At 37.7% G+C, this 23,786-nt stretch overlaps 1 protein-coding gene across 2 annotated transcripts in view; it reads left to right on the top strand.

Annotated features, from left to right (window-relative positions):
- The window catches only part of CWC27 (CWC27 spliceosome associated cyclophilin), a 106,224-nt gene that overhangs the window by 59,854 nt on the left and 22,584 nt on the right, over positions 1-23,786 (top strand). The window contains exons 11-12 of one of the 2 annotated variants that reach the window (XM_026670539.2): positions 17,621-17,724; positions 23,190-23,299. In XM_026670539.2, coding sequence (XP_026526324.1) covers positions 17,621-17,724; positions 23,190-23,299 — 214 coding nt within the window. The remainder of the gene's footprint in view (positions 1-17,620; positions 17,725-23,189; positions 23,300-23,786) is intronic. The other variant, XM_026670540.2, reaches the window with a different exon arrangement.

Genomic DNA, 23,786 nt, shown 5'->3' with positions numbered 1-23,786 from the left:
GATGCATACTGTGAGATCTTTACCAAATCTACTAATGAATGAAAAGGCAAACCTGTAGACGGTAGCTTTGATGAATATCCAATGTAAACTCTAGTGGTTTCTTCTTATTAGTTAACATGGCAACTACTTAAGCGATCCTTAAGCAGTAAGGAACAACAGTGAAATGCTACACAATTAAAAAAAATATTCAGAACTGCTTAGCACTAATAATTATGCTCTAGGCTATGATAGGATACTTCTTATAAAATGTAGAATACAGTAGAATACAATAGAATAAACAGAGTTGGAAGGGTCCTTGGAGGTCTTCTAGTTCAGGAAACCGTATATCAATACTGTATGTTAAGATTGTTTCAATATTATAATTCAAGATTTCACACTACAATAATTTGCGTATTGTGATTGAAGGAATGAAAGAAGATGTGTTGGGATATTAGAGTGTTAGGACAGGACTGTTGGAATTTAGGTTCAAATACCTGTTAGCCATGAAGTTTGTGCCTTGGACCAGATACTAAATCTATATCTAACAGAGTTATATAGCTATGTGTAAATGATGGATGTGAAAGGGAATAGATTCATATGTATTACTTAGCATCTCTTGGAGAAGGTGCAGCAAATTATAAATTCGACAAAGCAGTGAATCTGAATAGGATTGTAATTTTGGATTCTTTTTTTCTTAACTGTTTTGTTTAAGTGCAATTTTGTGCATTGTTACTTAGAAGTCCCATTATGTGCAGCTTTCTTCAAGGAAAATATATGTTGGACCAGAGTTTCTGATTTTCTGGTATTTGAGCTGCTAATTTTTGGAACTGTTCTCCTAGAGATATTTGTGTTTCATTATATTGGCTTCATTTAACTTTTTCTGCTATATTTAGTTATTATAAATTGCCAGAAAAAACAGAAACTTGCATATACAAATTTCTAGTAACAAACTATATCATGAATTTCTGACTGTTCCATTCCTGTATTTAAAATACCATAGTAATATTTTTTTGCATTAACTTCAGAAGTCCTGTGTTAAATTTTGAATGATATCTCAAACACCAGGCAAAACATTGTGCTAGAAATTGTGCTGAACATTTCCTCTAATGATTTTCAGTGCACGGATACTTAACTATTTTGAATCTAATCATTAATATACAAGGCTTCTTGTTGTTTCTTTTTTTCATTTATTCTGGGAAGCATTTTGAAAATATTAAAGAAAGGGGCATTGATCCTACCTGAACGCTTCTTCTCAGGGAGCCAAAGGGAGAATCCAGGATGGGTAGTCTCTAGTCTCATAGCTCTGCAGACCAAGTTGAAAAAATGAGGACACACCCCCTGGTAACAGTCCCCAGTTCTGAACGACGTCAAAGAGAATCCAGCTGCTCCTCGTCCTCTAACAGATAGCCTATTTGATACTGCAAGAAAAAAACATTTCCTCCCTACTCCAACCAGACAGAATACAGTGTGGGACTGGATTCTCCCTTCGGCTCCCCAAGAAGAAGCATTCAGGTAGGACCAACGCCCCTTCTCCACTGAGCCAAAGGGAGAATCCAGGATGGGACATACCAAAGCTGGCTGATGGCTGTCCTATGGGAGGGAACTGGATTGGTCGGAGGTCCCCACTTCTACATGAACACCCTGCAGGACTCGTCTTCCAAAGGACACTTCTGCTGAGGCAAAGGAGTCAATTTTATAATGTCTTATGAATGGGGTCACAGATGACCAAGTCGCAGCTCTACAAAAGCCCAGAACCGAAGCCTGCATTGCCCAGGCTGCAGTGGTCGCTGCACTCCTGGTTGAGTGCGCAGTGATTCTCCTGGGCACAGGAAGAGCCAGTAACTCATAGGCCTTCGCAATACAGCCTCTAAGTGGTAGATGGTGTCATCCTGTGACCCAAAGTTGATGGCTGAAAGGAAACAAACAGGGCTTCAGTCCTCCTAAAAGAGGATGTCCTTTTGATGTTATATGCGGAGGGCCCTCCTAACATCCAAGGTGTCCCATTTTCTCTCCAGTGCATGGGTAGGCCCTGGACGGAAGTCAGGCAAAATCAACTCCTGTGAGCGATGGAATAAGGAGTTCACTCTGGGCAGAAAGGTAGGGTACAACTGCAGAACCACCCTGTCTGCATGGAAAACACACAGGTCCTTTCTGATGGATAAGGCCGTCAACTCCGAGATACACCTGGCCAAAATAATGCCCACTAAGAATGACACCTTGCACGTGAGTAGGCGAAGACTGACTTCACGCAAGGATTCAAAAGGGAGAAGTCTTGAAGACCCTAGGCAAATCCCAGGTGGGGAAACGGTGGACCACTGGTGGCTTCAAATTAGTGGCTCCCCTAAGGAAGGCTTTCACCCTGGGGTGTTAGGCCAGAGTGGTTGAGTCCTTGACTGAAAAAACCGAGGCCAAGGCAGCCACCTGTCTCTTCAAGGTACTGGGGGCAAGACCTCTGTCCTGCAGGAACTCTTAACACATTTGCCACAGACAGAGCAGTAGGTTCCAATAGGTGACTGGCACACCAGCCGCAGAAAATCCTCCATGATGCGTCATATATCCTGGTCGTGGAAGGTCTTCTGGCTTCCTGGATGGTCTGGCCCTTCTGGAAAACTACTCCTCTTTCAGGAGCACCCGCTCAAGCGCCAGACGGTCAACTGAAACCAGGCTGGATCTGGGTGCTCAATCGGGCCCTGGCTGAGGGAGATCCTGTGCAGGGGAATTCTCCAGGATCTGGCAACCGACAGGCCCACCAGGTAGGCGAACCATGGGCGCCTGGGCCAGTAAGGGCTACCAACAGAACCTCCGCCCTCTGTCAGTACTTTTTTTTTTTTTTTTTAATAAAAGTTTTCACAAAACATACAAATACAAATAAAATATCTTTTTTTGAGAACAGCGTGCCCCCGGGTTATCAATTCTCCATACAGACATAAACTCAATACATATTTATCTTATCCATTCTAATCCATATCTTATAACTATTTTCACAATTTTTTCAATAGCTTTTCCCTTTCTTTACTTCCTATAGCCTTATTTTAAATTAACTCATTCCTTTCTAAATTCAATTACATATCTTTTTCTAATTTTTAAAATCTTTCTAATCAATGTTTTTATACTTTCGGACCCTCCGCTCATCCCGCCAGGGACGCGCCGCAGCCGTGCGGGCTGGGCAGAGCTGGGAAAGCGAGCCACTCTGCCCAGCCCGCATGGCTCCGGCACGGCCCTGGTGGGATGAGCGGAGGGCCCGGTGGGGAGGCGCTCGCTGCCTTGGTGAGAGCTCTGCCGCCGGGCAGGAGGGCCCGCCTGTCAGCTGTGCTGGACACCCCAGGCAGAGCTCTTCGCGCTCTGTCCGGCACCAGGCAGGGATGGCAGCTGGGCGCTTCTCCCGAGGTGGGCCGATCCTGCGCTGTGGCCCCGGGAGATTCGCCTCCCCACGTGGGGTTGGGCTGCCCCCTCGGGCAGGGGAGGCTTTGTTGTAGTAGGGTGTCGTTTTTAAAATAATTCGCTTTACCTTAGAAGGCAAAGGGAAGACGGCGACAGGAGCGCCTGAAGCCAAGTGTCTCCGCAGGGCTCCGGTTGCAGGGAGGAGCCCTGGCTGGCCGCATGTGGCTGCGCCAAATGCCACGGCGTTGCTCTAATGCCACAGCAGCAAGGGAGAAGGGAAAGCAACGGTGGCAGAAGGTCTCCCGATATGAAGTGCCCCACCAACGCAGGCAGCACCATATCCAGGCATGCAACAAAAGTACTTCCTAACGGCAAGCCCCCCCTGCCATTTCCCCCCCCATTTCGCATGTTTAATATGGGCCTTAATTTGGGGGGAGGGGCTTAATTTGATTTTATGCCAATAAAACATGGTGGGGCTTCCTATTGGTGGAGGCTGTATTGTTGGAGAAACAAGGTATTTTCAATCGAATTCTGCTTGGTACATTCCCTTAAAATACACACTAAATTCTTAAAAGAAAAAAGTATATATATATATATCTGTGTATATATGTATAACAATAGTAAATGGAATAATTACCCTATTCAAGTACAGCTCTGCCATTAATGTTAATAACAATCTTTTACATTTCTATTTATTTTAACAAATATTACCTAGTAATATCAGTTGTCTTTCACTTTAATCATCTATATTTCATATTTTACTTATTACTGTCTTTAAATAAAAAAACCAAACAATAGTTATTAACAGTAGTCAATAAAGTTATTATTCTTATTCAAGTTCATCTTATCAACTGATAAAAATCTTCCATGTTTCTTTTCAGTTTTTTTAAATTTTCTTTTTAAATCATTGAGAGCCTTATTCTCTTTACAAAGAAATATTCCACTACACATCAGTAGAATTTTTTTCTATCACTATAATCATCTAACATATTATATAACAATGCTATCCCATGCACCCTTGCAGAATCCTCTCCTTAAATTAAATTTTAACCATTGTCTCTGTGTCTTTTAAATAGGTTTATACCTTTAATTCTTGTACGTTTTTCCTGTACCTCTATATCTTGTTTCAGTCTTTTGTAGCTTCTTTTCCTTTCCCTCTTCCCTCTCTTCTTCTCCCTTCCCTTTTTATTCCCTTTTCTATCTGATTCTCCCTTCTGTGATCCTCCCTTCTGCTTTTTCCTGATATTATGATTACTTTTCAAATTACTCTTTTTTTTGGTTGTTGCTTCAGTGCTTAAGTTTTTAACTCCCTTTCCCCCCTTTCCCTTTTTTACCCTGCTTAAAATTGCTTGATCATTAAAGATGGCTTCTTCGTTGTCCCGCCCTTCTTGTTCTGCAAGTGTTTCTTGTTGTTTTTCATAATTCAAGATCTCCATTTCTAAAAATTGAAATATGAAGCCAAAAGATTCTCTTCCGTCTTGTGCTTCTTCTTTTTGTTCTTTCAGTCTCATTTTTAACTCTTCAAGGAGTGATGCCATTTTAAAAAAATTAAACAACCCCCAATTGATTTTATTTTATTTCATTAGGATCCACCATCCAAAGTTCCAAGAATCATCCAATAATCCAAAGCTGTTTCTTGCTTCTTTTCTCACTTTCTCTTTCCAGGGGCTTTGTTATCTTGTAACAAAGTTTCAGTTATAATGTATCTTTTGCAAGCCTTGTTAAAATTCCACTATCATTTTTTTTTTTAAGTTCCAGGTGGTCTCCTCCATTTTCCAGATTCCACCCTCTTTTTTCCTTTTTCCCTCCGCTGCTTTCTTTTTTTAAAGAAAGTTTTTAAATTATCCAAGAATCTTTTATCCCTTTGACACTTTATTTTCAGCTAGAAATAGCCTATTAATGTCAAACTGGATTAGTATCAATTTCTTATTTGAATCTCTTCTTCTTAATGTTCCAAGTCAGTTAAAACTGTCGATGTTAGAGGAAAAAAAGCCAATTCCGTTTCCTTTCCCTTTCTCTTTTGCAGCTTAAAATCTTTTTTAGGAATAGTATTAATCTTTAAAATTCAGGTTCCAGGTACCTTAAATAGATGTTCTCCATTCAACCCGGTGAGTCAAACTTTCTCCTTTAAACTTCCTCCTGCACAAACTTGTCTGGTCAGGTTCTTCTTTGAGGTGGCCATTTCTGATCACCACTGCAACCACCTTTGGGAAAGGGAGTGATAGCCAGCTGAGGAGGAGAGATGCGGCTCTCCTCAACCCCGCTGATGGCTCCCCCTTCTTCACCACCTCTACAGGGTGGCTTCAGCCCTGAATCCGGGCAGCTCGGGGCGCTCAGCGGCGAGCACGGATCAAAACCACGGATTATCGCGATTTTGGTCCGTTGCCGAAGAAGACCAAACCGGAAGTCTGTCAGTACCTTTCTGATTGTTCCCGGAATCAGGGGAAGGGGAAAAGGCATAGAATAACCCTTGGGGCCACCTGCACTGGAGAGCGTTGACCCCTTCTGCTCCCGGTGCTGGTGGAAAGAACCTCGGGAGCTGTGAGTTCTCTGGAGATGCAAAGAAAACCAGAATCGGATGGCTGAACCGTTCCATCATCTCCTGGAACAGACTGGGATGCAGTCACCATTCTGACTGGTCGACTGTGGGCCTGCTCAACCAGTCTGCTTGCACATTGGAAACTCCCAAGATGTTTTCTGCTCTTAGGGACAACAGGTGTCTCTCCGCTCACCTGCACAACCGAGTCGCCTCCTGCATTAGAGATCTGAAGCGAGTGCCCTCCTGCCGGTTTATGTGGGCCTTGGTGGCCACATTGTCTGTGAGGAGAAAAATCTGTCCCCCCCCCCCATCACCTCCTGCCTTAGATCCTCGAGAGTTAAGCAGGCAGCCCTGAGCTCTAGCCAATTTATGTTGTGGGCGAGCTCCTCCCGTGACCACCTAACCTGGACTCCAGGTGGGCCCTCCAACCATACAGTCTGGCATCAGTGGTGATGGTAATCCTCTGGGGCTCCCTGTACAAGCAACCCTGATCCATGGCTCGGGACTGCCACCAATGGAGAGAATGAAGAACCAGCAAGGGGACGTGAACCCTCCTTGGCGAGTCGTCCCTGCCTGCCTTTTGGTAGGGGAGCAGGAACCACTGCAGGGTTCAGGCAGGAAGCGGGCCCTGGGACGATCCTGATGCACAATATCATCTTGCTGAGAAGTTGAGACAGCACAATGATAGGCGCCTCTCTGTCAGACAGGATCTGTGATGTGACGTCCCTTATACTGTCTCGACGCTGCTGTGAGAGAAAGACCTGGCCAGTTAAGGTGTAGTCCCCAAATGCAAGAGATGGTTCGATGGTACTAGGTGGCATTTGTCCAGGTTTATCGAGAACCCATGCTTTCGAAGGATCCTGATTGTCGACATCATATCCTCCTATGAGGTCTGGAAGAGGATGCTATCAGGATGTCGTCCAAATAGCATAGGATCCTTATGGGTAAGGATCTGAGGTATGCCGCTATGGCCGCCAGGAGCTTGGTAAAAGTCCGTGGGGCTGATGACAGGCTGAACGGGAGAGCCCTGTATTGAAAATGGTGGCCGCCATAGCAAAACCTCAGAAACTGATGGTGGTTGGGGTCTATGGGCACATGGAGGTAGGCCTCTGTCAGGTCTACTGAAGCCAAAAAAAATCTCCCTCCCGCAGGCCCTGTAGGATAGAGTGGAAGGAGTGCACCTTGAATCTTCGATAGATTAGATGCCTGTTGATTCCTTTCAAGTTGAGGATTTCTCACCGCCACCACCACCCGGCCTTTGTAATCACAAACCAAATTGAATAGAACCTCTGTCTCTCCGTGTCTCCAGGAACCGGCTGGATGGCCGAACGTCCAGCAGATGGTGGATCATCGATTCCATGAGATCCCTCTTTGAGGGGTCCCTTAAGATGGGGCAGCACACAACGGCACTGGGGGAAATAAACTCCCAAGAGAGACCTGACCATAAAGTTGTCAGGATCCAAGTGTCCGTTGTGATCTGTTCCCAGAACGGTCCCAGACGGCCCCCTGTGGGAGAGGCTTGGGTGTCACTTGTTGCATCTAAAAGGTCTGTTGGAACCCCGAAAGGACTTTCTGTCATCTTGCCTCTGATGCCCTCTGGTGGCAAAGGCTGGTCTATTGGCCTGAAATGAGGATCTTTGGAAGAAGGGCCTACTTTGATGGGGAAAGCTTGCTCCAGCTTCCCCCTGTTTAAAGGAGGGCTTTCTGTAGTAGGGTGGAGACCTGTAATCAAAACGCCTCCCCTGGGAGGGCAGGATCTTTCACTTGTCCCTGGTTTCCATCAAAGAAAGGGATCCAGGGCCTTTCCAAAACGCCTCTCTCCCTTGAAGGGAGCAAACACCAGCTTCCATTTGTTTCTGGCGTCCATCTGCCAATTTCTTAGCCAGATGAGCCTACGTGCTGTTACAGATGAGGCTCTGGAAGAAGTTTTGGCTGATGTGAGGGTGACATTAGCTGTCGATTGAGCTGCGGCTATTATCTTATTTAAGTCCTGATGAATCCTGAGGTCCTCAGGTGGGATTCTACCATGCAGCTGCCGCAGTCACCCATTAAATAAGGTAGACTCAGACCCACTGGGGCGAGTGTACCCCCCAGGGGACTCCCACTGCTTATTTTCTCCAGACAAACCTAATTCATTATAGAAAGAAAAAAGAAAGCACAGGCTCTATCTTTCTTAATGCTGTTGAAATGTGGGTAGTGCTTCATTTCCAAGAGGTTGTTTGATCTTACTAGAAGCTTTACTATGTACCCCAAAAGGAAAGTCTACTTCTGAATTGTAGGTAAGTGAGGCGAGTTTGGAGCTATTCATGGCTGAGGCAAATGCATTCTGCATATACTTGGGGGTATTTTTAACAAGACTTCGGCATTAATTTTATTATTAATATTGTTACAGCACAGATATACAGTAAATAGCAGAACTTTAGAAGATGTAGTTATAGAGAACAGGTGTATCTTATAGAGCCGTGGTAGCGCAATGGTTAGAATGCAGTACTGCAGGGCTAACTCATTGCTCGCTCCAAGAGTTCAATACTGAGCAACTCAAGGTTGGCTCAATCTTCCATCCTTCCAAGGTTGGTAATATGAGGATCCAAATTGTTGGGGGAAATATGCTGATTCTGTAAACTGCTTAAAGAGGGCTGTAAAGCACTGTGAAGCAGTATATAAGTCTAAGTGATATGCTATTACTATTGACCTTCCATAAAGTTTAGGATGGGTGGGTAGAGCATTGTAGCTGAATATCTTGACTGTAACATATTTATGGGCAAGATGTTCAAAAATACCTTAAACATTCACTTTTCAGTGTTAAGTTATAGTGTTGCATCCAGAGAAGCAACATTTGAAAGAACAAAATAAAACCACAAGAAATGATTAGCCACATGATTTAGCATACCTCTGAGAATAAATGCTCCAGTCTGGTTTACTGTGGCTGACTAAAGTACTACAAGTCAATCTTGATATGAAACAAAAACCATTTTACGTAACTCTTATTTAGTCTGCCCCAAAAGAATTTATTTTGTTGAAGTTCAGCACGACTCTTAACAAGTTTGGTAAACCAACAAAATGATTTCATTTTGAAGAATTCTGCTAGCAGACTGCTGCATTCAACAAAGGCTGGCTTGTTTCACAGTGCGATTCTTCAAAACTTCTGGGCATCAGGCCCAGGCTTGGCCATTTACCTGTGTAATATATGACCAGGCAATCAGAAAAACAATGGAAGTAGGTTTGCCAATGTATAAAACTGGTTATCATGTATCTAACAGTTGAAAAACTGCAATTAAGACATGTTATGTTTATAAAGTGATAAAGATTTTATTTTTCCCTTATTTCTTGCCACTGTGCCTGACATTCTGTTGTTTTTTCCCCTGCAAATGAATTCTTTCTTGTTTTTAATTAAATGCAGAAAAATAATGGGGTTCAGCATTTCTGGAGTAAAGAATATTAACTGATTCATAATATGGTGAAGCCATATTATACAGATGAGCTTTACTTTGCAAATTAGCTATATCCCTCTTCAATCTACAGAATTCTTCATTTTGTAAAGAATTGCCATTAAAAGAAATAAATTGTGTAGATTAGTTCAGGAACTTGCTCTTGGGGATGACTTTGCATTGAAACTGAGTAGTTCATTCAATTAATTTATACCTGCACCCTACTTTAATTATTTTAGGGTTGCTTTTATTGTCTTATTTCCGTAGGATACACTGAATGTGGAACATTTTTTCTATGAAAAAAGATGCAGCAAGCCATTCACTAAGGAGGACTATAGGACAGGGTCAATTGGTGGTTGGTTAGACAACTTTGAATTTCTCTGTCTGTGTGCTTTGCGTTGTCTACATTGTCTACAGAGGATGTGGTGACCTGTTGGACACCTGTATGACAGTTGTGAATAAATACAAGTTGCTACCATTGTAAGGATAGAAGACATGAGAAGATAGTAATGACAGATGTTGCTTTTACAAGGGAAAGTGAATGAGCACTCATTTTCCTTGCTTTCTAGCGTGTCTGTTTTTCAAATTCTTAGAGGTTCTGGGGAGAAATCAAATATTAGCTTAGTGTGAAGGAAGAACATGACATTTAGTTCTTAATACTGTGAAAGAAAGTTGGTTACTTGGGTAGCTCTATGAACTTTGCAACTTTAGTGGTAATTGCAGCTCCCCTATTCCAACTTCGCGAACTGGGAAGAATACAATAACTTGTCTTCAGTAATAATATATGTGTCATAATAAGCCATGGTTTGAAGAATAAATGAGAAATGCTAGTTTCACACAACAAGCTTAGTTAAACCCAAACATTGTGTTATAGCTTTATGTGATATATGAATCCAGCTAAGTTTTAGAAGACAAATCCCAATTATTTTGCACTTGGAATGCTTCTACTAAGATGAGAACACTTCCTGCAAGGCCAGAATGGCCCATTTTAATGTTGAAGCATTTTGAATATGAAATGTTTTGCACACCACTGCTGTGTATTCCCTGCTGAACTCTTGGAGAAAAGGAAGAATAAATCTAACAAATAATTACACACTTAGCATATTAAGCACACTTAGCATTTACAATAAATCAGATATGGACTATCTGTAGCCCTGTGGTTTTGAGCCTGCCTTGTAAATTTCAGTGGCCAGAATTTTTTCCCATTTTGAGGCAAGAAACACATAAAACTTGGTGGAATTCCTAAAATTGTTTAAAGAAAGAAGAATGAGAAAACGTATTTACTTTCTCTCGTAACAAGGGAAAAAATGAACTTTTTAAATAACAATGTTCATACCACTCTGTCTAGTGTACCTTCCAAATGATTAATTTGGCCTTTCTTGCCTAATACTAGATACCAAAAGATGCAGAACAGCTCCAACATATATTTGGTAGATGACATTTAAAAGTGTCAGATCTGAGGTCATGTTTTTATTTTGGTCTGATTAATGAATATTGAGCTGAAAAGTAGTGATTAGCTTAGACTATCCAGCTACTTTTGTAATATAGCTGTGTATGAAAATGGCTTTCTCTATGAATTGACCGAATAGTTGATTTGAGAATCAAAAAATCTCCTTTAAGTATTTGCATGTATTTGGTAGCGATAGATTGTACATTTTTGCTATAGAACAAGGATGTCAAACAGGTGGCCCACGAGCCATATGCATCAGGTGCAGGCCACGCACATCCCAGCTTCATGAATGGAAACAATGTCGTGATAAATCACGTGATGGCAACGTGACGTGGTTAGTTTGACACCCGTGCTATAGAAAAATTTTTTGTGTTGATATATGTGTAACTAACTTTTGAATAACATTCGTTTTATCTCCTATGTCAGATTACCATTATCTTTCTGCCATTATTTCTAACATTGTGCTATGAAAAAAAACTTTCATTGCATTACTTCAATTGGATAAAGTAGATGAAAAGATGGGTGCCTAACCCCCTTTTTTGTGCCTCATAGTACAGAATATCTGGAATTAGACTCTAATGTGGGTTGACATAAAACCATGATGTTCATGGCAGCAGTGAAGATCTAGTGTCTTTTCCATTATTGCAGGCCCACAAAAAGGCTGAGCCTATACCCATCTACCCTTTCCAAGGCTATTGTTTAAGCAGATTTGGTATGTTTGTTATTAAGTCTGCAGACTGGAGAACATGAAGGGTATGCTGTTCAACATAGAATCATTTCCATCTGTTGTAAATTCTTGTCAGATGTTGGAAAACAGCAGGCAAAAGCTAATAGCAAGTGTTCTAACCAAGTACCAAGGAGAAGGTCTTTATTGTATAGATTCATATACTGCTGGAAATTAAGATGATTTTTTTCAAGAATGCTTGCCTAGTTTATTATATATTTATTTTAAAATGTTTGGATCATCTTTTAAAAAGAGAATCTATTCCATGGAACGAACTGCGCAACTAATTTCACATACTGCAAGGTTTAGGGCTTTGTCTTGCCAAATGGCTTCCAATCCATGAAATAGCTCCCAGCAAGGCATTTTTTGAAATTTGAACGGTTTTGAAAAGTAGTCTGCAGTATTGTCCTGGAGGTATAAGACTTCATTTCCCTTCTGCACCCTGAAAAGACAGGAAAAAATTGGAGTGCTAGAAATAGTTGCAATATTACTTCAGAAAACTGGGCAATAATTATTATTCAAAGCCATAATTGCTGGAATAATGATTGCAATGCTTTAAAAAAACTGTCAGACATTTTAAAAACCTGAACACAAATTTAAAATGGTGAAATTAGAGATACTTTCATCAATACAAAATATTCTTTGAACAGGAGCTATGTTTGACTGTAAAATGATAATGTAAGATGGTGAAGGGCAAATTGGTGCCCTCTAGATGTTTCAGGCTCTTGCCAATGAATCTTTATTATTTGCCATGCAAGTTAGGAGTATGATGAGCTGGGACAAAATATTAGGCACCAGGTTCCCTCATCCAAAAGAACCCGCATTCAGTATAGATTTAGGAAGAAGGCTGTTGTGTCACAAACGTTTGCCTGGTTAAATTAGCCTTTGTTCCAAGCAGTGAATATAGAATTGGATGAAAAACCCTAAATTCTTGACTTAGGCACAAAATAGCAATACATTAAGACTGTGTGCAATGACTGCGTACAGTCCTAATTTATTTTTATTTCTGCTATTAGCTCTCTTAAAAATTGGCTTCCTGAAAAAGTGGCCCAACAATGGATTTTTGAAAAGTAGTGTATTCTATAAAATTACAGGGAAATGGTACGTTTATACCAGCAGTCAGATTACAGGTATCGTTAGTAGATAACACCTGCAAAAGTAATTTATATTACTTTTGTTTTACATTGGCTTCCTAATTTCAGTAGAAAGAAGACTTGCCTCCAAGGATCGTTCTGAATCTTTGTTAATAAAACACTTAATGATGAACAGCAAATAAAATGAGTAATATTTATTTGCCAAATAGCAAAGACAAATACATTCTTCAAGTTCTAAAGTAAATCTTCTTAGCCTGCCAATGAATCTGAACTAGTCAAAGGTGAGACCTGTTGAGTAAGACATTCTGTCAGCAGACAGCTAGTAGAGATAATAAAGTCTGAAGCTATGAATATTAGGAGGATTGGGTTAGGGAGAGGTTTCATGCCCCAATCTGCTGAAGTCAGCCAAATGCACAACCTTGGTGGCAAATCTCTGTTAAGTGTGATAGGCAGGTAATGTAAAATGTTCAGCAACTTTTGCGGGATTTTGATGTAAAATCTTAGCAATCCAGTTTATGGGTTTATATTTTTGCTCACTTTAGTGTATAATTTATTTGTGGGATCTCTTCTTTGAGACAAATCTAGTTTTGGAGTGGCATAAGCTTTGCTCTACAATCTCTGTACCCATTTGCTAGTCATGTTGGTTGGGTATGGCTATTTGAAACTCAGGAAAACTTGGAGAGGGATATATTTTATATATACTATATACTATTTTTGTTTTGTTATGTTTGCTGCATGAGTCGTATCAAGAAAAAACATTAAAATATGCAGTAACAGCACTTTTTGAATAATCCAAAATACTCATACTGTGGGAAATAAATAAGGTCTGTTTTGTAAAAATGTAAAAGCAATATACACAATAAGCAAAAATTTGCTATGGCACTTTTCTTAGAAACTTCACAAGATGCATACAAGGAAAGGATTTGGCAATTTTTATTCTTAGATAATGGTAAGGGTTTAATCTTGAATTCATTACAATAATCCAGAAAATAGTGAACAGTAGACATTACAAATGTATCAACACACATATTACAGCTCAAACACTTTTTTTTACACTTAAACAAAACATTCGCAAATAAATAGCAATATAATATGCTTCCTTTTCCCCAGGTAAAAGCCTCTGTCAATGGATGAGTTTTTATTAAAATAACAAATAAGATATTAAAATAGCCAGTGTGGTGTGGTAATTAAGATGTTGGATCGTACTGGTGAGACCCAGCTTTAAGTTTGCTGTCAGTCATGTTTGTTGGTTAACTCTGAGCAAATTGTACTCTTTCAGCCCAATCGATATCAAAGAGCTTTTATCAATGAAAAATGGGAGAAAAAAGCACTGCGTACAAGAGTTCCTGATAAAAAGACAGCAGAGGTAGTATTCCACAAGTTCTGACCAGTTCTGGAGAACCGGTAGTGGAAATTTTGAGTAGTTCGGAGAAGTTGATTAAATCAATCATTTAAAACTCTACTGAACAATAGTTTAGTTTCACAACAGACGCAGGTTTTCCAGTTAATTAATAATTATTTCTGCTATGTTTTAACTAGTAAGAAATGATTGCCTCCATTATTAAATTCTTATTATCATTTTATTTTCATATAATTATCAGTCTGTGAACTATATTTTCACATGATTAATTTGTTCGGGGTAGAGGACATTCTCTTTTAATTTTTGCATGTGCTGATGTCTATAAAGAAAAAAGTCCAAGCTTTTCTTTCATGACATTTATCCTAAAATATTCACCTCTTAATCATGATTCACTTTGCTTTATTATTTCCAATAATAAAACAGTTCCGAGGAAAATACAACGAAATATATAATGCTCAGAAGTTCCTGACTACATTTTTCCAATGTTTGTACATTTTAATGAAATATAGTTGAACTGGAATGATATATTCGATATATTGATTTTGTGCATTATGTTTGAGAGTGGTAAGTTAAATTTTTATGCATATACCTATACATTCTCAATACAGAGGTTAATTTTTATAATCAACAGTCCCTGACTACCATCTCTGCTACTGGAGCAGAAATATACAAATCAAGTAGGTTCTTGAAAGGGGAAATGGGATAATAGTTAAGAAATTATTCTCTTCCAACATCTCAGCCCAGGAACACACTTGACTGGGGTGTTTATACAGTTAACAATCTATTCATCTTCCCAACATCTACATTTAGTTAAATAATTTTTAAAGGAAAATATTTGTAGAGTTAATAATCAGTTTCCTGTACACCAGGTATGATTTTGATAGGGGAAATGAGTTAATAGTTAAGTGGCTTCTCTCACAACATCCCAAATCAAGAACACACTTGACTTAATTGTTTGTGCAGTTAATAACTGATTCATCTTCCCAGGATCTATATTTACTTAATTAAATTAAAAGAAGAAAATATATTTGTATAGCTGATAATCAATATGAACTTTCTCTCCTAGTTAAACTATGAGTCCTATTGAAGGTATACTTGAAATAATAATAACCAAATATTCTTATTGTCTCAGAAACATCAAGCTTCAAAAGAGTGTACTAAACCCACTGATTAAATCAAGTAACATTTAATTGTTCTGCATAAAATATTAATTGCATGACAAATCATGAAGAACATTCCCCCAAAATAAAAACACAACCTTGTCAATAGCTACAATTTCAATTTTGGATAATTTTCAGGAAGAATTTAAGCAGGTAATTAACATTACAGTCCAATCAATGACAGCTTAACATACAGGTAGTCTTTGACTTATAACAGTTCATTTAATGACAATTCAAAGTTATAATGGCTCTGACTTATGACCATTTTTCAGTTACGATCTTTGCAGTATCCCCATGATCATGTGATCAAAATTTGACACTTAGCAACTGACTCATATTTATGACTATTGCTGTGTCCCAAGGTCATGTGATCATCTTTTGTGACCTTCTGACGGAAAAACAATGGGAAAGCCAGATTCACTTAAAAACTGGACTACTGACTTAACAATTGCAGTGATTCACGTAACAACTGAGGCAAGAAAGGTGGTAAAAACAGGGCAAAACTCATTTAACAAATGTCTCACTTAACAATACCAATTTTGGGCTCCATCTTAGTCATAAGTCGAGGAGTTACCTGTACTTAATTGAGGTTGGTGTAAGCAGAATGAATTGAAAAATCATCATTTTCTATTTGAGTTGTGCTGTAAATACTTAATAAGAGTAAATCTACACTACTCTAATCTACAATATTTTCAAATCTACAATATTTGTAGATATGCAAATGTTGCAGTCAGCATTCTAAGAAAGAATGTTGGGAGTGCTGACATTTTGTTGAGATATTGGGACCTCCTCAGAGAAATGCAATTTCAGTGATTTCCTGTGGCTGGGGAGTGAGTGGTTTAAAGTCTGTGTCAATAAATCCACAGTGCTGTTTCACACCCACAAAGAAAAAGCAATGTTATCATGCATATGCAGTCACATGCATGCTTATTCAGAAGAAAAACCCATTTGAGTTCAGTTTGGCTTATTCCCCTAGTAAATACACATAGAGCTGCAGCATTAGATTTCTACCCAGCATTTTTTTTCTTTTTGCCTAGACTGCTTAGTGACATCTATTTTTATTCCTGAAAGTTATTATTTTGCCTCTTTGGTAATTAATAAAATATGCCCCTGATGTCATCTAAGGATAACATAACTTCTTATTAAGTATTCAGTTTCAAATAAGAAAAGAAATGCAAATCTTTTGTTTAAGTCTCATTTTGTCATTGTTGCTTTTATTTATTAAAATGAAGTTGAATTACCATTATGAAAACTTAGAGCAAATAGTTACAGTCAGAGCTAATCCTGGAATGTGCTGTGTTAGCTTAACCCCACAGCACTGACAATGCCCTTTAATGCATCTATTATTTCAGATTTGGCTGCCTGCTCTTGAGTAATGCTCTTTAACTCTATAGTGGTAAATTCTGAATGAAATATCCCTGGATGTGAGGTCATTAGTTTACCCATAGAAGATCCCAGCATAGAATAGAGGACAATACAGAAGCCTCTCTATTGTATCCAACAAAATACCCTGGGGTTAACAGGATAACTTTCCCATCATACCTGTATCCCTTCACTTTATAGCTTTTGTTGATTTTTTAAAATTGATTTTAAATTCTGCTTTTTGTCAGATTTCATAGACTAGTTTGCAAATTCAAATATGTATACATACTGAAAGCTTGGAGAACTTTGCACTAGAAAACAACTCTTAGTATTGGAAAGTAAAAGAGAGAACAAAATGATCACATAGATTAAACATACATAAAATTTAAACTAAAAACATGACAGGTGATGATGAAGTGAAGATAATTTATTAAATGTATATGCCACCTGAGATTGCTGTTGCTATTTTTTTATTTGGTGCTAAAAGTTCATCTTTATTTGTGAAAAACAAAGGCCTTTTCCTTAGGTTTTCTTGGTAATCACTAGGAAATTTTACTTCTCAATTTGGTTATTTGTAAATGAATTTTGGAATTGGAGTGCCAGACCATTTTATAAAAAATCTTTGGAGCTATTGCAACCTATAATCCAAGGTTATCTTTCTAGGGGCAGATGTAAGAGGCATTCACACATCAGAGGCATTCACACTTCAGAGTAGCCACTGGGAAATACTTATTAGTGTGTTTGATGATAATCCTATATTTAAGTAATGTGTTAAGTAGTCAATTCATAGGGATCAAAATGAAAGGTAATCTACCAGAACAGTTGCTTGGTTGCTTCAGTTTAAAGAAGCAGCTGAAAAATTTTACTGGCTGGGATTTAGTGAAGTTCAGAACCTTTTATAATGTCCAGTTAAGATGTTTTCTTTAATTAATAGTTTGATTTACTGTTATATTAGAGTTTCTGCCTATTCAGTTTTTGAAATTGTGTAGGCTGAAGACAGTTGACTTCAATCAAACCTGACAGAATCTAATTATGATTATCATGTCTGAATACAGATTCATCAACTATTAAATTTGTGTCTATTTTCCTCTAACTTTATTTTTTTAAAGAAAATTGAATTTAACTAAATATTGTTCTGTGCAGTGAGGAACTACGGAAGGAAGTTCGCCAGTTGAAACGTGAACTAATAAAGGCAAAGCAAAAGAAAGAAGAAAATCCCTCAAAAGTGAAAGAGGATCAGTTTGAAGGTAAAGATGAAGCAAAGTATCACTTCTTGCAATAGTATTCTAATAAATAGAATATATTTTTCTATAAAGCATGATGTTAAGCTATTAAGAAATATTGTTCAACTTCGTCTAAGAAAAGATCATTTTAATGCTGGTTTTCCCAACAGCTTATTCTATATGAGTTAGGTAAACTGAGTTTTGCCTGCCTAGAATAGTAGGTTTCAACAAACATGTATTGGCAGGGGGAGGAGGAGAAAATTCTGTTAATTAAGTAATGATAGCTATCACTATGCTTTCAAACCCCTTAGGAGAGCATAACATTCTCATTTCTACTTAATCTGACTTCTTGTTCATCAGTAGCATGTTGGTACAGATAAGCCCAATTGTTCCCATTTTGCTTATTCCTTCATGCAGAAAGTAAAAACAGCAAGCCAGTTTTATACTAGTTTTTACAGGTTTACATATTTTGATATGTTGCATCAAGAATATAGATCCTGGATATTATAGTAATAATTATGATAATGCATCTCTTCCTGATTTTGTTTGAGTAAAAAGAAAACTATAAGAATACGCTCTACGCATTTTCACAGGGGAAACCTTTACCTTTATGTTCACAGTAAACCTAAAGAAGCCATTAACATTGTTATTATAGTTATATGTCTAACACATTGACATTATACAAGTAAACAATAAAGACTGGTGATCTTGTGCTATAGGAGGCAAGAAAAAAGGGGTATTCCAGCAGATACACATAGACTATAGTGTCTACCAAATCCAATGGAAATAGATACATGAAAAAGATAGAAACACTTCTATCATTTGAATTCTTAAGAAGCTAAAAAGGGACATTTCTGGCAACCAGCAGAAGAGAATGCCCAAAAGCACCGTATTGGATTATAAGCAAGAGAAATAAGGTTTAGTAAAGTAGTGGTGGTTCCAGGGTTCATGAGGGATTCTTCTCCAGTTATTTTGGCAATTCAGCTGGAATATCTGTTAACACTGGGCACAAATTCAATAGCACAGCCTTTTCCCATTTATGTACAGTAGTGAGGATATACTTGTTTTATTCTGTTTTTTTCTTCTTGTAATGACTTGCCATAAATTAGTCTCAACTGCTTTGTTGACCTGGTTGATCCAAAATATGGTAGATTTATTTGTTTGCTTAGAAACCCCTCTAAATTATATTCCTAAACCATTCTTCTTGTGGCTTAGAATATAAGTGTTTGATTCAAATTAGCATCCAATAAAGCTGAATCCTATACAAATGAAGCTTTAAACAAATGTTCTATTCCTTAGTCAATTCCCTTTTTTTGTGCATTATCAAAACAACATCTCTGTGATGAATTGCAAAAATGTAGGGTAAAAGCAATTTGAGTTTTGGGAATAAAGACAAAGAGTAAAATTCAACATTTGTAAAATCATCAGTTTTCATAACCTACTCTAAGCTGTGTGTGGGTGTGTGGGTGTATAGGTGTGTTGTGTGTATGGACCTGTGTTTATTCCAAGCTTCTGTCATATATACTTTTTTTTCTGCCATCCATTTTCTATGTTTCAACAAAATCTGAGGAGAACTACCAACAGGTTTGAATATTGAGCAACATTTTCAGTTATTGTGTCTTACTATATTATGCCCATGAAAGACATAGAATGCTGTCTGTACAATTTATTGAAAGATAAAGTCAGAGATGCGGTGTCTTTTGGAGATGATCAAAGATAGGTGAGAAAGACAGAGAGGTCCCTCAACAAATTTTATTGATACTATTAAAAAAAGCTTGCCTTTTATCTTATACATATTTACAATGTTGGCTCCTGGCCACTTTTCTTGGTTTGCACCAAAATCAGAGCTGACTTGTTTATTCAAACACATCCCCTGAAATTTGGGGAAATATTCCATAATCCATTAGATTGTGGAATAAAGCCCTGCAAATTGCATTTGTGTGTTCCCCAGATTCATATTACTTATAAGAATGTTTCAATGCCACCTTTAACCAGAACAAAGCATTCAGAATAATCTTTGTTAGCTGCCAGACTGTTTGTTATTCATACATTGGATTACTGCAATAATAGCAATAATCATTGCTATAGTTATAGAATGATAAATGTCTGGATGCAAGTCTAATTTCATGCCAAATAACTGAAATGCTGCTTTCTTATTTTACAGCTTCCTTCCCCAAACTCTGTTTTTATGGTACAACCATTGTCCTGGTTTAAACATGCCAATTAATATATGGAGATCTATGCAGTTGCACAACCATCTACAAATATTTTAATGTAATAAGCTGACTTACTCTTTTCAATTATATATATTTTATGACTGCACATCTTGATACATTGTCTAAGTTTCTGCCATTAATTCTGCTATTGATTTTGCATTTTATGAGTCCCTCGACTTCAAAGTCACTGTGATACATTTTAAAACTAAACATAATAGTATTTTTCCTAACAATCGTGGTGTATTATTTCTTTGTTGTTGTTTTTAAAGAAAATATTCTTGGGCCAGCAATAATTTCAGATTTTCTTTGTAGAAAAGAGTTGGCACTGCTTCACTACTTGTCAGCACTGTCCAATTAAATTATTACATATAAGATGTGTATGTGAGGAAAACAAGTGCCTGAGGGCAGATCACAATCTGTCTATTAGATGCAAGCATATAGTACGTGTTGTTACTGCTACTTGGTTACCATATTTTAGCCCATCAATAATGTCCTTCCTTTGAAATATGTCTGTTGTATAGAACGCTGTTGCATTCTTACCCATAAAACTAGGAAGTAACAATGTTGTTAAATTTTTTAAATATCTTAGGCAGTGCAAATATTTTAAAAGCAGCTTTAATTTCTACATTTCCATAGCAGTTAACTTAGAGATCAGAGCAGCAGAAATGCAAGTGCCAACAGTTTTTAAATATTTTTGACACCTAATTTTATATTAGGAGGAGGAAATGTACTTCTCACTGTTGTATTCATTTTTGGTTTTCTCAGGTAAAATAACAGGATTAAACAGGAAAGCTGTCAATAGTTATTACTGAACATTAGATTGCAATAGTCTGTTGCTAAAAAGGCAAGTCCTGAAGGCAGCATCATTCAACAACCTGTAGACTAATCTTGGGCACTAAATAAAAGACTTACTTAGCTTAAGATAAAGTATCACTGAAAGCAGGAAATCTCATCTTGCAGATCAAGGAAGAAGGAAGCATTTGTTTCTTATATGCATGATCTAGTGCTGGTTTTAATGTAACCATGTGATTTCCTTTTAAGTACTTATCACCCTTTTTAAATGAATTGCATTATATTACATTTGCATTTTTCTTATTTTTTTAAATTTAGTTCCTGTGTGTGTATTATTGAACAATGACCTGTAGAGTGTACTAGATTAGAGAACTTTATCTTAAATATAGTCATCACTTAGGGGACTCTTATTCAACCTTTAATTTAAGGTCTTTACATATTATCTCATTGATTTTGTTTGTACTGATAGTATCTAGCTGACAGACCATGATAAACTCTTGTTACTATCTTTTCTTGCTTAGCGACTCCAATTTGGTAATTTCTGCTAACTGGCTGGCGAAGGGAACATTCTGTCTGCTGTTTAGAAATTATTGTTTGGGGAAAAATATTTAGACTATTTTCTCTAATAAGTCAAAACAACCTCTATTTAAGAAAAAAAAATAAAAAAAATGATTCAGCTAAAACAACAAAAACAATTTCATAGCACAAAAACAAATTCATTAAAACATTTGTCAATACTTCTTTAAATAAAAGTGCTTTTGAGGCTCATGAAAAATTGGCAAGTAGAGCATATAAAAGAATAGAGGATGGATTCTAAAATCTTCATAAGTGGAATGTACTTCAATTTGGATTAAAGCCTGTTTTAGGATAGAAATACATTTGGAAACAAAAGTTAGCCTGTTAGATCAACACCATTGACTGAGTAGCTGTGTTTAAAAAAACTTCTATACTGCCTACCTGACTGGAGTTTGGATGATTCTTAGTTACAGAAGGTATTATTATACCAAGCTGGTAGCATTGGGAGATTTTACTAAGCTTCATTATTTGACTGCCTTGGGAGTGGTCTTAAGGGCAAATAGAAGTCTTAAGTCATTATTTATTCTCTTGGTAACCATCCAGCTCAATGAGCAAAAAATATTACTAGTAATATTACATAGTGCATATATTCCCTTCATTCCACCATGTATATCTATGTATATATTTCTATCTTGATAAAACATGAATGTAAAACTCATATGTGGAAATTTGGGGCCAGTTTATTAGCTGAAGTTGTACTCAAGTCAGACAATCTGTACCACAGTTTGGCTGTTTGGCAAAGTTTTAGTGAAGTGTATCTGGTCCTCCAGTTTCCCTTTCCTTTTGAGCAGCACATATTTATCTAGGTGTGTAAATGGCATGTGAAAAAGATCTTGAAAGTAGGGCAAAAAAATATTGCCTAGGGAACTCAACCTGCAGCTACATAATAGACACAGAAAGAAGCTCAGAAGGGACTCTCCCTAGCTTCTCAGGCTATAAAGAAAATAGTAGGAGATTTGGAGTTTCAGACTTGTGAGATTCTGTTAATGTAGATAATATAATAAAGTATTACACTTTATTATATTAGCAACAGTTGGATGTGTTTCCTCTTTGGCTGGGAGAGAGAGTGAGTATATATGTGTGTGTCTGTCTGCCTGCCTGCCATCTCTGGATAATATTGTCCACAGAACATTAATGGTTGAATTAGTCTAGAAGTTCTAAATCAATAATGACTGTCTTTACACTGATTACATTCATTTGCTAATTGCCTGGATTTCAGTTTGTCAGATGCTTGTCCACCCCAAGGATAAAACACCCAGACACAAACTGATCAATATGTTATATGCAGTTCAGTGCTATGAGACATGTACAGGTCTGTGCATTGGAGAAACAAAACAACCTCTTCATAAATGCATGGCACAGGAGATCAAATCCATCAGGACAAGATTCAGCAGTCAATCTGCATTTGAAAGACAAAGGTCACTCTTTTGAAGGCAGCAAAGACGATATTTTGGACAGGGAGGATTGTTGTTTTGAAAGAGGGATCAAAGGTGCCATCTACATTAAGATTGAACAACTCTCTTTCAACAGAAGGAGAAAGATCTGATACCATCTATCTCCTATTTACAAAACAATCCTTTCAACAGTTCCAAGAAGGTTCCACACCCATTTGCATTATTCAGGTGACCCTGAGTACACAGATAAACCTCCAAGTGGCCTCAAAGACTTTAAGAAAGAATGCAAATGAGTAGATAAGGAGTATAAATCCTATCATCCTCCACCATTTGATCAGATCTGAAGAAGCTTCTTGGATAAGAAGCTAAACATCTTCAGGAAAAAAAGTCCAATTGCCTTTTGAAAAAGCACCTTTGGGACTAAGATGTATATGTAAAATGACTAATGTAAACTTAAGTATCACAATTATGTTTGAATAAAATGTGTGTTTTCTTTGGTTTCTAAATGGAGAAGAGGAAGCTGCTCCAAACAGCATTGTTGCAGAATATCTTGAAGAAAAGAAGAAATATGAAGAATTAAGGAAGCAGCAACCAAAGAAAGGAACTTCTCGTGAAGAACAGGTAAGTGCTATATTTACTCAAAAAGAACAAAGACGTTCATTTAAGATCATATTCCACCTTCCAAAAAAGATTAGACAGAACCAAATTATTTAACTCCATTTCTACATTCACAGAAATATCTAAGACAAGTTTGTTATTTTACATTATGGAGGAGGGGGAAAGAGGGGTTTATTTTTATTTCATCTTTTTCTTTAGAATTTAATTTGTGTGCTGAATGCTTACATTAATTTTAAAGCATATTAACAAATCTATAGGCTTGACGCCAAGCAGAATAGTGAAAGCAGAAGGCTGGAATTATTTGTTATACTTTTTAAACAGTATACTGCATCTTCACAGAGCTATATTCAAAACTTGTTTTACAGCTAGTGAAGGTGTTTTAGTAGAAGTCTACCTCTTTCAAAGCACACTCTAATGATTGCTGGTTTATAGACTCATGCTCCGTTCCTTCTTTTTGGATGTGTTTTGTTTGTGGTGATAAATTATCTTT

This window comes from Notechis scutatus, chromosome 2 (genome assembly GCF_049901735.1).
Source record: "Notechis scutatus isolate UNSWTSFEM ecotype Mainland chromosome 2, rNotScu1.2, whole genome shotgun sequence".
NCBI classification, from domain to species: domain Eukaryota; kingdom Metazoa; phylum Chordata; class Lepidosauria; order Squamata; family Elapidae; genus Notechis; species Notechis scutatus.
Note: the sequence above shows the minus strand (reverse complement) of the source record. Positions and strands in the feature narration are given on the sequence as shown.